Source organism: Leptosomus discolor, chromosome 5, assembly GCF_034619465.1.
Source record: "Leptosomus discolor isolate bLepDis1 chromosome 5, bLepDis1.hap2, whole genome shotgun sequence".
Taxonomy (NCBI): Eukaryota; Metazoa; Chordata; class Aves; order Leptosomiformes; family Leptosomidae; genus Leptosomus; species Leptosomus discolor.
Genome location: NC_141395.1, coordinates 2,275,351 through 2,288,925, shown reverse-complemented (window position 1 = coordinate 2,288,925; position 13,575 = coordinate 2,275,351). Strand labels below are relative to the sequence as shown.

At 41.4% G+C, this 13,575-nt stretch overlaps 1 protein-coding gene across 1 annotated transcript in view; it reads right to left on the bottom strand.

Moving 5' to 3' along the window:
* Positions 1-13,575, bottom strand: part of NEB (nebulin) — a 125,399-nt gene that overhangs the window by 9,482 nt on the left and 102,342 nt on the right. The window contains exons 123-135 of the mRNA XM_086465409.1: positions 12,628-12,732; positions 11,667-11,777; positions 11,089-11,199; positions 9,504-9,617; positions 9,016-9,120; positions 8,458-8,562; positions 7,722-7,826; positions 6,824-6,916; positions 4,810-4,902; positions 3,229-3,321; positions 2,670-2,762; positions 1,359-1,451; positions 758-850 (exon numbers count right to left, since the gene is read on the bottom strand). Coding sequence (XP_086321535.1) covers positions 758-850; positions 1,359-1,451; positions 2,670-2,762; positions 3,229-3,321; positions 4,810-4,902; positions 6,824-6,916; positions 7,722-7,826; positions 8,458-8,562; positions 9,016-9,120; positions 9,504-9,617; positions 11,089-11,199; positions 11,667-11,777; positions 12,628-12,732 — 1,314 coding nt within the window. The remainder of the gene's footprint in view (positions 1-757; positions 851-1,358; positions 1,452-2,669; positions 2,763-3,228; positions 3,322-4,809; positions 4,903-6,823; positions 6,917-7,721; positions 7,827-8,457; positions 8,563-9,015; positions 9,121-9,503; positions 9,618-11,088; positions 11,200-11,666; positions 11,778-12,627; positions 12,733-13,575) is intronic.

Genomic DNA, 13,575 nt, shown 5'->3' with positions numbered 1-13,575 from the left:
AGGAAGAGTCCCCCCCGCCCCGAGAACCCAACCACCGCTTACAGCCAGAGATCGTCCCAGGGAGGGACGGGGACGCACGGCGGTGACGCGGGCGCGGGTGGGAGCGCGGTGCCCAGGCCGTGACAACCGCTGGAGCTCTCCTGTCTCACCGGCACTTCCCTCGCCCCGAGAAACACCCTAACGCTACGATTCCTTTTTACCCTGCGAGCCTGCGCTACCAGCACGTCTAGAGCCGTCTGGAGACTGGGGCCACCGTCTCCGTGCAACGGTATTAAAGGCTTCCTGAAGGCAAACCCAGGGCAGAAGGAACAGAGGAATCAGTTCCGTCCCATTCCCCCCTTCCGCGAACGTCGCACAGCAGGTTGCGCTGGCCCGTGCCAGAGCACCGTCGTAGCCACAGGTTCGTATCAGGCAGTAAACAGTTTAGTTTTTATGGGTGGTAAAACCAGGGGGAAAAAACCCAACAACCAAGGATTGACGTGATTAACAAAAGGAAAAGTGAGTATTAAAGGAGAAAAAAGGATGTTCAGGGTCAAAAGCAAGATGGAAACACAGTCTAAAAGTTATCATTAGTGAGATGATCTAATCAAAACAAAGTAAGTAACAATAACGGAGGAAAAAGGTCAAAACATAGGGAACAGGATAGTCTTTTTTGTGTAAATCGATTACAGGGAAATACAAGAGTATTTTTTTTTTGGTGGTGTTATTTTTCAAGTAGATTAAGAGGGAAATTGCTGCTTTTCAAATCAAAAAATACCGAGCTAAAGTTCTCTTGATTGCGTTTGACTCTCTCAATCTCAGGAGTGACAGGAGTTGGGGTTCCTGTCCCCAGGTCCTCTTTGTACAACACCTATATGGTAACATGGGAGTTTAAAAAAAGTTAAGAACAAAAAAAAAAAATAAATAAAATAATGCATTTGATGGAGGTAACACATGCAAATTTTATGCCCACAATTATACCAGAAAGCAGGAAAAACTAGGAAGTATAAAACACTTAACGATAAATGCAGAGGAAGCCTTCTGATAGCTAGAAATACTGCACCTAATTCTGAGGTGGGCTTCACCAGGACCATAAAGCATTAGAGGAATGGAATTAAGGAAATAAAAAACCCAAGGTGTTTTAAAAATGCAAACTACCTTAAGCTTTGCAAAAAAGAGCTTTAAAAATTAAAGGACACGAAGCAGCAAGTGTTATGATTATAAAAAAATCTTTAAAAAAATAAGTACATTAAATAGAACTGACTAAATTTCATAGCAGAAAAGGGATGTTTCTATGTTTATAGGTTAATTAGAGAGAGTGGAAAATTTCCAGGTGTTAAATAGTTACAGGGAACTTTCTTAAATGACAAAAAAAATACCGAGCTAAAGTTTTCTTGATTGCGTTTGACCCTCTCCATCTCAGGAGTGACAGGTACTGGGGTTCCAACCCCCAGCCCCTCTTTGTACACCACCTGTGTGGCAACAGGGAAGCATTGGGGAAAAAAAAAAAAACAAAAAAAAAGAAAGAAAAAAGGAAAGGGAAGGGAAAAGGAGGACAGGGAGGAGAGAGAGAGAAGAGAAGTAATTTAATATAGTGAAACTTCAGAGTATGAAAAAAAAAATAGAATTTTGTCAGCCTTGTTCAAAGGCCAGGGAAAAAGTCCGTGCAAATAATCAGCTGATATTGCTGCGATGGTCGGCGGCGTCTCGCCTGGGTGTGCCCAAATCACACCAGCAAGAGCCGCAGGGGTGTTTGGGGCCGAGCACAGCTTGAGCCCAGTTACCCCAGAGCTCTTGTGCAAAGGGCTTTCCTTGCTCAAACAAAAGATCCCGCACGAGCAGCTCTGTCCCTGGGGTTTCTGGAGAGGCTCACCAGCACGAGCGAGCTGCGCCGGCCTCGGAGGCAGCCGAGCGCGGCAGAGCGTTTAACGACAGCGGCCCCTCTGAACTGCCCTGTTAGCCTCAAGTCAGGACCGAATTTCCTATCTGTCATGGCTCAACGGGGTCGGAGTGAGTCAAAATTAGCCAGAAGCTTCTCTAATTAAACCAGAAATACAGAACAAAACGATGACGTAATATCGTTTGACTGGAATACGTTAAGAGTAGAAACAACCTAGAGACAAATTCATTAGTGCTGTCATTTTTCCCTATATACGCCATTTTCATCATTTTTTCGTATCGCAGCAACACGGGGATGCCACCAGGTTTTCTGGCAAAGACCTGTAGGATATCAGAAAGCACCCGACACAGCAAAACCAGGGGAAGAGGCAGCACACGGTAGCCGCACTGGAGCGCTGCGCCCCGGGAGGCGTTAGAGCTCCTCTTCCACCCGCGGTGCAACCAGTGCGGTGAGTCTGGAGGCTGTTAGAAGGGTGGGCTTGGTTACCGAGGAGGAGGGTGACATCACTCAGCCTACTGCTGTTCCGTGGGGAAGAAAAATCAGGTACTGCTTCACTGCTTTAAGTAAAGGAGGTTAAAATCTCACCGCTGGACCAATTCAATGGCAGTTAAGTTAGACTGAGTGAAAAGTGATAAGGTGAGTGATAAGGATACTGACAGGGTTTTAGTGATCTGATTAAGAAAGGGTTGTTCAAAATTCAGCAAAGAATTAAAAGAAAAATTTAATATGGAGGAGTTAAAGGGATTCGATTGGCATTTGAAACGGTAGGTTTTGGTTTATTTAGCAATACCGAGCTAATGTTCTCTTGGTTACGTTTGGCTCTCTCCATCTCTGGAGTAACCGGTGTGGGGATGCCAGTCCCTAGGCCCTCTTTGTATAACACCTGTGAGGTACAAGAAAGTTTCCACAAAAAAAAAAAAAAAAAAAAGCACTCAGCACAAGCAAAACCATTAAATCTGTTTTGTGAGTTATGTTTAGCATTAGGATCACCTTGTAATTAATTTCACACTTGTTCTAGAGGCAAATATTAAAGAAGAGGCCGACGGTTGATTATTCGGTAAATATATCACTACAAAGATAAAGGGTTAAGATAAAACAAACATGGAGAGAAACACCATGTTAATTCTACAGTTTACTTCTGGTTCTTAAAAGAAATGCATGTAAAGTTGTAAATCACCAAAAAACCCCAGTTAAAGCAGCCCAACAGGTGGGCTATAAATGAGTTAAAAATATTGCCGGGAAAAGACAGGAGCAGGGTGAGATTCTAAACCACTGAAGAAAACCAGACTTCGTGTTAGGATGTTATGCAAAAAGAAGTTGTTATAGTTCTTTATATTTTTTTTAAATACCGAGCTAATGTGTTCTTGATTGCGTTTGACTCTCTCTATTTCTGGAGTGACAGGAGTTGGGATACCTGTCCCTAGGTCCTCTTTGTACAACACCTGCAGAACACAAGCACCCAGCAAGGTGAGAAGATCATATTCCTTCCACAAGAGGCACAGTACATTTGGGTAGATAATTTACCTGCTTTATAGTTAAATATAATCTGGGACCTTTCGAGGTCCCTTCCAACCCCTAACATTCTGTGATTACACGTAAATATGCGCACAACTTATTTTACTCCGTGTCCATCTTTATAAGTACAGTCAGGAGCTCAGCAAGGCACTTCAGGTCTGTGTGGAGGTGCCTGAGCACATGGAAGTCGGTGGAAGACTTCATTACAGTAGGACACAGGTTTGAGCTTTCTGCTGGCACGAAAGGTAGGGATGTTCTGCTTTTCATCTTTGTTTAGAAAATCCAATAGTATTACTTTTCAGGCAGTCAACATTTCTGGAGGGTTTTTGGGTTTTTTATGGTGTTAAACACCTGAATCTTTTCCAGACGTATTTAATACAAAAATACTTAGATGTGGGCTCTACTTTGTTTTGTTCTTTGTGACTGGAACATCACTATTTTACTTTTTAATTATCTTCTAAGAAAAAAATTGAGGTTTAACTCTCATATTATTAGGTTTAACTCAACCTGTAATTGTCCGATTTTTAAAAAATTGTGTTTTTCTTGAAAGGAGTTGAGCAGGAGATGCCGGGGTTGGTTTAAAAGCTAACCATGTGAACATACATTACAAATACATTCATAGTTCTTCTTGCAACTAAAAAAATACTTGCAACAAAGCAAGTTAAAATAAAAAACCCCACACTGCTTGATGTCATTGAAACTATGAAAAAAAAGGCAACATAGCAAAGTAAGGGAAAACAAATCATGTAAAAGGTTAGAGAAAAATGAAGAATCATTTGAAAAAACAACTCAATTGTGCAAAAGCGAGCTGTAAAACACATCAGCATCATGAACAGCTCGAAAGGGAAACAGCGCTTATAAAATCAGGCCTGGAAAACCGTAAGATAGTCATGATCGGGGCGTCGCTGCTGCTCAGCATCGTACAGCAAACCTCTGGGGTACCAACAGCCACAAGACCATACCCTGCCTCCGTTCCGTACGCAGAGATCAAAGCGAAGCAGCAGGGGCTCACCATCAGGAGAGCATGCTGTGGGTAAGATCTCCCCTAGGTGGGGGAAGGGGCAGTACTATTTCCACTTCCAGTTGTTACCAGGTTTTGTGACTACAGAAAAGGCTCCAATAATTTCTCATCCGCACAGTTCTGCCTAGCTGATCTTTTCAGACTAATTGTAAGACGTCGTCTGGGTATTTTTTGTTTCCAGTTCTGTGTTTAGAAAGAGTCACGGAAGTAATAACAGGGAAGTGACTAATTGTAACGATTACTGCAAAATCCAGGTGTTTCACTTCCTGCTGCTGACTATAGGGATTCGAGAGATCTGCTCTTTTTTCAACAAAAAGCACCCACAAACACTACCAAAGGTTGGAGTTTGGGCTCTGCATGAGTGTATAGGTAAAGAGAAAATATCGGCCATTACCGAACTGATGTGCTTCTGCGTCTCCTTGACACGCTTCACCTCTGGAAGATCAGGAATCGGAGTTCCTTTCCCAATACTCTCCTTGTACTTAATCTACAAAGGCACAGGCGTGAGAAAAAGGTCAGAGGATTGACACTCAAGCACAGCTGACTCATGGGTGTTACACGAACAAACAAACACGGGTCCTTTACACTTTACAAACTCATTCAAATCTCAGGTGCTGAACATATCCCGATAGAAATCACAGAGGATCCTTCTGTTAGAGTTACCTCATAGATAACTCTGCCAGACTTCCACAAAGCACTTGAACGATCACTCAGCTTAGGGTCAAAAAGCAGAGCCTTGTTTGAGCCAGAATTTTGCAATTGAAGCTCAAAATTTGGGTATTTAACATCTCCCAGGAGCTTCCCTTCAGCAAGAACAAACCCCCTGATTTGTAAAAACGGAACCATTTCAAGGTTTCTTACACTGAGTTCCAAAATTTTGTGATACTAAAGATTTAAAATAATTTCTGAAAACGTTAGCCTAACGGCGTTGAAACAGACACCTGGATTCATACGTGGCTACATGAAGGGCATTAACCTGATCTCACAGAGGCTGAAAATTCAAAAGATCTTCCTGGCTTCAACAGGAGCAGAGAGCTGCTCTTGAAGTGCCCCCCCCCCCCCCCCCACTGTTGGGAGGCAACTTCAGCTGTTGAGCTGTGAATGGCACTTTACCAAAAGGGTTTTCTAAAACCAGATGCAAACACCTTTGAACCTGATTCCCTTTGGTCTTTCTACCAAGGAAAGGAGGATTTTGGAATTGTAAAAAACGGTGGGAGTCCTCATACACCACTTTAATGATTACGGTGCTATTTGCACTTCTACTTGGGCGTAACGAAACCGAGAGAACAGCCTTTCACAAGAAAGTATTTAACACGTTGTGCATGAAACAAACAGGTGAAACGTTAGTAACTTCTGTACCAAAATGCTGTCAGCGTTCAAAAAAAGCACGAAAAATATTTCCACATTTCAAAAGAAAAGTAATACATACAATTATTCCAAAGCCCTGCAACAGGGGAGGAAAAAACCCCAGGCTGGGGTACCTGCTGGGGGCTAACTGCAGAGAAGGACCTTGGGGACTTGGTGGCCACCAAGCTGATCATAAGCCAGCAACGCACCCTCATGGCAAAGGCCAACAGCACCCTTGGCTGCATCCAGGGGAGGTGCTGCTCCCTCAACTCAGCAATGGTGAGGCCACGTCTGGAGTCCTGTGTCCAGTTCTGGGCTCGCCAGTACAAGAAATGTATGGACTTACTGGAGTAAATCCAGTGCTGGGCCACAAAGATGGGTAAGGAGCATCTTTGATAGGAGAAGAGACTTAGAGAGATGAGACTCTTCAGCCTGGAGAAGAGTTGGCTCAGGGGGAACTTATCAATGTGGATAAATACGCAGTGAGAAGGAATGAAGAAGAGGGAGCCACTCTTCTCCATAGTGCTCTCTGACAGGACAAGAGGCAACAGAGCACAAATTAAAAACCAGAAAATTCAATCTGGAAAACACTTTTTTTTTTACTGTGAGGGTGGTCAGAGACTGGAATAGGTTGCCCAAAGAGGTTGTGGAGTCTTCATCCTTTGAGATACTCAAAACTCGACTGGACGTGACCCTAGGCAACCTGCTCTAGCTGATTCTGCTTGAGCAACAGAGTTGCAGTAGGTGATCTCAAGAGGTCCCCTCCAACCTGCATGATTGTTTGATTCTGTGCTAAATAAATGGTGTTTGAGATGAGATTAAAATGATGGCGAGAGCTTTCATGGTTTAGAAATGGATTGTAAGTAACAAATTGAATGTTAATCATTAGAAAGATCAAGTAACAAGGAGAGGCCAACACTTGTAGAAAGTAACCCTTAGCTGGTGGGATTATTGCCAAACCATTGTTAGCAACATTTAAAGAAATAAGAGGGGGAAAAATATTATTTCAACTTGAGTTAGCACTGGTAGAGTATTAAAAAAAAAAATCAATTCCTTTGTACCGAGCTGATTGCATCCTGGGTTCGTTTAACTCTCTGCATCTCTGGTGTCTTTTCAATAGTAGTTCCAGTTCCAATATCTTCTTTGTATAAAATCTTAATATTTAGAATGAAGACAACAAGGTTAAGCATACAAAACACAACAGTATTTCTTCTAGACTGGGAGTACAGGCTCATAACAGTGGCTTGTACACAACAGCGCAGGCTGCAAGCCAACTGGGAGGATCACCTGCAGTCACAGCCTTGGGGCGATCTGGTCTGTCCTACCTCAAAAGTGCCATTTGCACACAAAAAAAAGAGGCTGAACATTCATAGTTGTAGTACTGCATTTGAAGTAGGATATCGAAACATTTGTAGGCTAGTTTTAGGATTGAAGACTAGTATTTGTTCTAATTTTTTCCTTTTGTTCTAATTTGTTTTATTCTGGTTTACACAAATGTCTTCCACTTAGTTACGATGCACACGGTGCTGGTGGCAAAGCCACAGAGGGGACTTCGGGCACTTCATGGTAACACACAGAACATGAAACAAATCAGGCAGATGGTTCATTTTTCACTGAGGGAAGACAGTTGCAACACTACAAGAACACACTACTTACATGGAAACAGGACAAAAGAAAGGTAGGTACTGGTAATACTCATTTAAGTGTTGATTGTTTAACTACGTCACGACTATGTATTTGTGAAAGAGTGCAGTCAGGGCACTCCACAAAAAATCAGCAGATAAAAAGGGGTAGCAAAAGGCAGCTAAATAATTTGTTTTGTTTGAAAAGGTTCTTATACACATTTAAGTAGATCAAGAACATAATTACCTGTAAGATAAAAGCCAAAAATCGTTATTTTATTAAACATCTTAAACTGTATATTTTGGAATGAGAACTGAAAACAGGAAATAACGATACCGAGCTGAAATTCTTCTGGTTTTCTTTCACACGCAGCATTTCTGGTGTGTCTTGTACAACTGTAACTTTTCCTTTACTGTTCTGTAGGTCCCACTGATACTGAAGCTGTCGAAAAAGTTAGAGTAAAATGTCAAATCTTGACTCTATGCCATAAAAATTTACTTACAGAGTTTTCTTTGAAGATGAGGGAAAAAAAAAAAAAAAAGTATTTTCAGGTACACCTCAAGGAGGTCATTTTAACACCACCACTGGTGACACAAAGATGCAGCACAGTTACAAGTAGTCTCATTTAAACCAGCAAAGGAGACCCTGAACTAGATTCACTGAAACACCTTGGAAGTTTCCAGACTGTATCTAAAACAACCAAGTCTCAACAATGACAGTTAAAGAATTCAGGTCAGGTTGTGGTGCCACTGGCCCCACAGTCTTGCACATAGTCCCAGTGACAACAACAGACAACTTCTGCAGGTGTAGATCTCTATTACTTGCGAAGAAATGGTCAAAGCCCTGCAGCAGAAAGCTTTTTCCAGGGAAATTACAGAAATCATTTTGGTTCCCTGTGTAGTGCAGCAGTGGGCTGCTGCGTACGTAGAGGACCCTCTAACAGGACATTCCCGTGAGGATAAGGGCAGCCGAGCTGGGATTAGGGTGTGACATCAGCACCTCATCAAACGAAAAAAAAGCCATACATTTTTTATTGTCTGACAGTAATGGTGTTTATAGTTCACATACGTACTGTGCTAAAGTTCTTTTGATTCTCACGGACTCTCTGCATTTCTGGTGTGTCTGCTACAGGCACATAGTACGGCATGGTCTTCTCTGCATCTTCCTTGTACTTTTTCTGATAGAAAATACAAAATATATTCCATCAATACAAAAGCAGTAATAAACAATCTGACATTACTTATTGTTGCATAACACCCATCTTTATGGAAACGTGAGTACGTCTGTGTCTGATCCAAATTCAGATTATGCCTCTGTGTAAGATTTATTTTAAAATTAGATTATCAAGGAGCAGGAAAATTAAGATAAATATACTTAGAACATAATTAGCTTTGGTACTGTAAAAGTAATAGAAATTATTTTTTCATTATATACAGTATTAAAAATAAATTAATTTCAACATTGAAATCGGATTTCAGAGTAAGAGTTGCCACATCACAGCTCTAGAGAAATTTGTTTTTCAGGTGAATCTCCTGAACATTTTGACACGTTTGAACGTTTAGGTGCTCCAAATTATCATCCACTCAAGGTTCCCACATGAACAATGACTAAATTGCTTCACTCAAGATACCTGGCTCGAAAGGTTCTTGACCTGCTGGGCATGAATAATCTCTGGAGTATCGACAACGCTGGTGTAGTTGGCTTTCTCCATTTCTGCCAATTGTTTGTATTTGATCTGTCGGGGAACGTTCACATTTAGGTGCCTTTATGGTATCTCGACAACAATTTTCACTTGGTTTCATCAGAAAAAAAACTTTATACATTTAAATGTGTATTTGTAGTAGTGCATTTGAAGTAGGATTTCAAAACATTTGTAGGCTAATTTTAGGATTGAAGACTAGTATTTGCTCTATTTTTTTCCTTTTGTTCCAATTAATTTTATTGTGTTTTACACTAATATCTTCCACTTAGTTACTACGTGGACCGTGCTAGAGGCAAAATGATAGAGCTTTGTTTTTACACATTTTAATGTATATTAGCTTCTTTACATTTAATACATTTAATATATTTTCCTTTAAAGACGACACCAGATGTGGTATGCGAGCTATTCACACAGACCTGGCTGGCAATGTCAGTGGCATTCTTTGCTCTCACGAAATCTGGTGTCTCCAAAGCCAGTTCTGTCAGACCTTTTCCTCTGATTTCCAAGTCCAAGGCTTTTTTGTACTCTTTCTGCAGACGAAGACAGCAAAGAGATACTTTGTCAATGTGAACACAATACCTTTAGCAGCTTCAGACAGTTTTATGACCACACCGCAAAACAGGAACACTACTAATATCAACTCACAATTAAACACACAAATGATATCATCAAAGTGTGTACTTTATGACTTAAATCTTGAGAACAAAGTGCCCTACTCCAGCAGTAAATGGAGCACATCACAGGCCAGCTCTTCCTTCTCACACCAGTCATCTCAAAGTCCAAGTTCCTTTGGGTGATCAGAGACTGGTGCAAAGCAATAACTTGTACAGAAGAGAAGCAACAGAGAGCAGTGTATGAAATGCATGTGGTGGTGAAGAGAGGTCACAGATGTTTCACACTGTCCAAACTGCGCAAGGGGTCAGGGTTCCCTGTGACATTTTGGGCCCTTTGGAACAAATACCCTCCCTAAAACCTCAGTGCTGCAGCAGCCACTTTTCCCAAAGAGATCTTCCGCTAAGGTCTAAAAGATTTATTTTGTATAGATTGGCATAATTCCTCTCTCTCGATGCCAACTCTGCTGAACTTAGTTGAATAAGTCTGTAATGCTCTGGTAATAAAATACAGGCTCTTTGAATAACTCAAAAAAACTCTGCACTACTGAGTACAAAATGCTGTTGTCACTAAGGATGCTCATCTTCAGAGTATTCTGTTAAGAAGAAAAATTAAAATTACACTAAAAAGTTACTTTTTTTCAGCTTTCAGCCTGGTGATGTTAAGGCTTTTCAAATATGAGCTAATCCAATCCTAGTAAACAATCACGATGAAACAGTTACTATCCCAGTCCACCAGGTAAATAAAGTAGCCTTCAGGTTTGCATCCTGACTCTCTGCTGGCCCCCTCTCTCCGTCAAAGCGGGGAAGACTGCCTCAGCCATCAGCCCTGGGCAGGGGCAACCGCTCACGAGCATGGCTGGCGTTTCTGACTCACCCGGCAAGCACAAAGTATTCAAAGAGAGCTCTCTGCTGCTCAGCACGCCTCCCAAAGCAGACCTCTGCTGGTCTGGTTCCCTCATTGTAGTCCCTTCCTGATCTCTCGCTTTGCTTCTTGTTTCCTCAGCTTTGGCCCCAACTTCCTAATCCTCGGGAACTGCTCCTGAGCCAAGATGCCCAGGTTGCAGAAGCGACACCTTCGGTTCCTACGCTCAGCCTTGCTGCAGCGCAGCGCTGGTTTAGGCGGCCTCTTGACTGATCGGACTATGGACCACAGCGCCTGTTTCCCATCTGTATTCCTGACAGGAACTGCAAAGCCAGGAAGGAGGTCATTTAAAAGTCCAGGCTCCCCGTTTTATCCTTAGTCACCCATGCCCATTCTCTTTTTTCTTTCTATTCAAGAGTTTCTAGGCGATGACAGAGTTCACACTAGTGTTATACAGCCATAAGCATTGATCAGATGGAGGCTGTAACATCCATTCAGGTATTTTCCCAACAGCTTTTGACATACCTCGTTCAGGATTTGAGTTGCATTCTTCGCTCTTAACATGTCTGGAGTCTCCTCTAAGGCTGTTAATCCTTTTCCTTTGACACCTTCCTCCAGATCCTTCCTGTACTCTTTCTGCAGAAGAAAATGAAAACTGCAAAGCCGGACTAAAGAGAGTTCTACACTCTACAACTTGGCAGCAAAAATTTTTTTTTTAAAAAAAATGTTTTAAATTCCAGAAGCTCCAAAAGAAAAAATACTTTTTTAAAACAACAAAGGATATTGTATAGGGTTATATAATAACTACTGCAACAGAAGACAGTAATTATTGTTCACGATAAATTGCAAAGGCACACACATACACACCTCGCTATGGAGCAGTTAGGCTGATGAATATCAGAAAGGGACCCAGTAAATACAACTAAAGTTAGTGAACAATGAAATAAATGTCCATGACAAGTTAGATCACAACACAAAATACATGTAAACACACTTAATGTGAGTGGTTAGGAAAAAGAAAGTGTTGAAGAAGAAATGTGGCTGAGGATACTTAGTGGAGCTATTTAACTTGACAGAGGAAATAAGCACGGAACAACTGCTACCTCGCTCGCTATTTTGGTTGCATATTTGACATGTAATAAGGATGGTGTAATCTCCAGGCCAGTAAGGTTTCTGCCCTTAATGGACTCTTCAAAGTCCTTCTTATATTCTTTCTAATGAGAACAAAAAGAAAAAAGCAAAATAGCAAATATTTATTACATTATCTTTAGTTCCATGAAAAACTACTGGGAGGATGGAGCAGGGGTTTGGTGTTAATGTCACAATGACAAGCTGCTACAGTCAATGCCGTGGGCACCTCAAGCACTAGCGCCCACAGAGCAGCTCCTTACTTCCAGCGGACATATGACCTGACCCTGCCTTTTTTTTTTTTAAATCCCTTTCTACTCATTTGTACATGCAGAGAAAACACTCAATGGAATCACTCAAACCTAACGACTAATGGCCTTGTACAACTGCTTTTCAGCATGTATAAGCCTTCATCTCTGACAGAATGAGATTATACTCCATACAGACAGAAGAGAACTGCTTGAGGAAACAGAATGGCAGGTCAGCGAAGAACACTACGGCAGTAGAGACAAACAGGAACTAAACGGGTTTCTCAAAACCAGAGCTCTGGAGTGAAAATAACAACCAGGGCACTTTCTGTGGGCTGTGATGGCCAGACACACATACTATACTCACGTTGCAAAAGTTTAAGGGAAATGTATTTCATATTGCATTTCTTCTAAAGACTCAAAGACTTGCTTAAGCTTCATTTACTGGTAGCTTCTTGACGAAAGATTACAGATAATACACACTTCATCACGACATGGGACAGCTTCGTGAATTTTACATGTAGTATTCCATAACCAATATAAAGAAATGTGATATAGCTATAATTTTGCAGTCTGTCAGCATGCACAGGATGCAAGTATAGTCGCCTGTCTAAATAATTGTGACAGTTTAACTATAAAAAAGAAATTTTAAGATTTTTTAGTCTGTCAGTATTGATTTTAACCATACCTCACTCTGCATGAGCTGAGATTCCTTTGCAGTGAGGTATGTTGGAGTTTCAAAGTCCAACATAGGTTTTCCTTTTTCCTTCTCATACTTTTCTCTGTATTTCACCTGAGAAGAAAATAAAAATAGTTACCCTCTTTAATCAAAGAACCAAATCATCTAGTATATGCCTAATCTGCTCAACAGATCTCTGCTAAAAAATTAATGTCTAATGCCGTTTACCTTCCTGAAACCCATATTTCTTGACCATAAAACGTAATATCAAAGGTCAGGCTTACAGCAAAACGTGTGTTGCCTAAAATTCTACTGATTTATTTCCTGTTGCAGAGATTAAGCAGTGTCACTTGGATTTCAGGAATTTGCAGATCACAAGAGGAAGACAGGTAGCTGTAAAACTCTAACTTGAAGGCACTCAGGCTGCTCATGGCCCTGGCTGAGTGCAGCCAGTTGCATGTTAGTGGATTGCTGGAGTGTCAGCAGCAGGGCTTGAAAAGATGCTTTTCTTTTCAAATCACTTCAAAGTGATTTGGTAACTGATTCTGGGCATGAGTGTCCAGGAAGTAAAACATCCACAAGGATGAGGATATTTTTGCTTCAAGTTCCAGTATCCAGCCCTTAGGGCACCAGTTCTCAGACTGCTGCATGCTATGTCTTTGGCCGAGACAAATCTCTGATCTCAAACTGCAGTAACAAGCAGTGACTTAAACTTTAATTACAAACTGATTAACAAACATTTTCTTATAGTCCTTTGCTGTGTAACCTTTTTGCTCTTCCATGCCATGCAGCAGAACAGTAACTATGGCCCTCTGTGTTCTACCAGTAATTTCTCTCTTGCTTTACAGCCAATAAATACGTGGAATAGAGAGGATTAGAGACCAAAGCAGAGTATGAATTTCTCTGGAATGATTCTCCATTTGCTGTATTCCAGAGGGTAAAAGTGTCAGGCACATT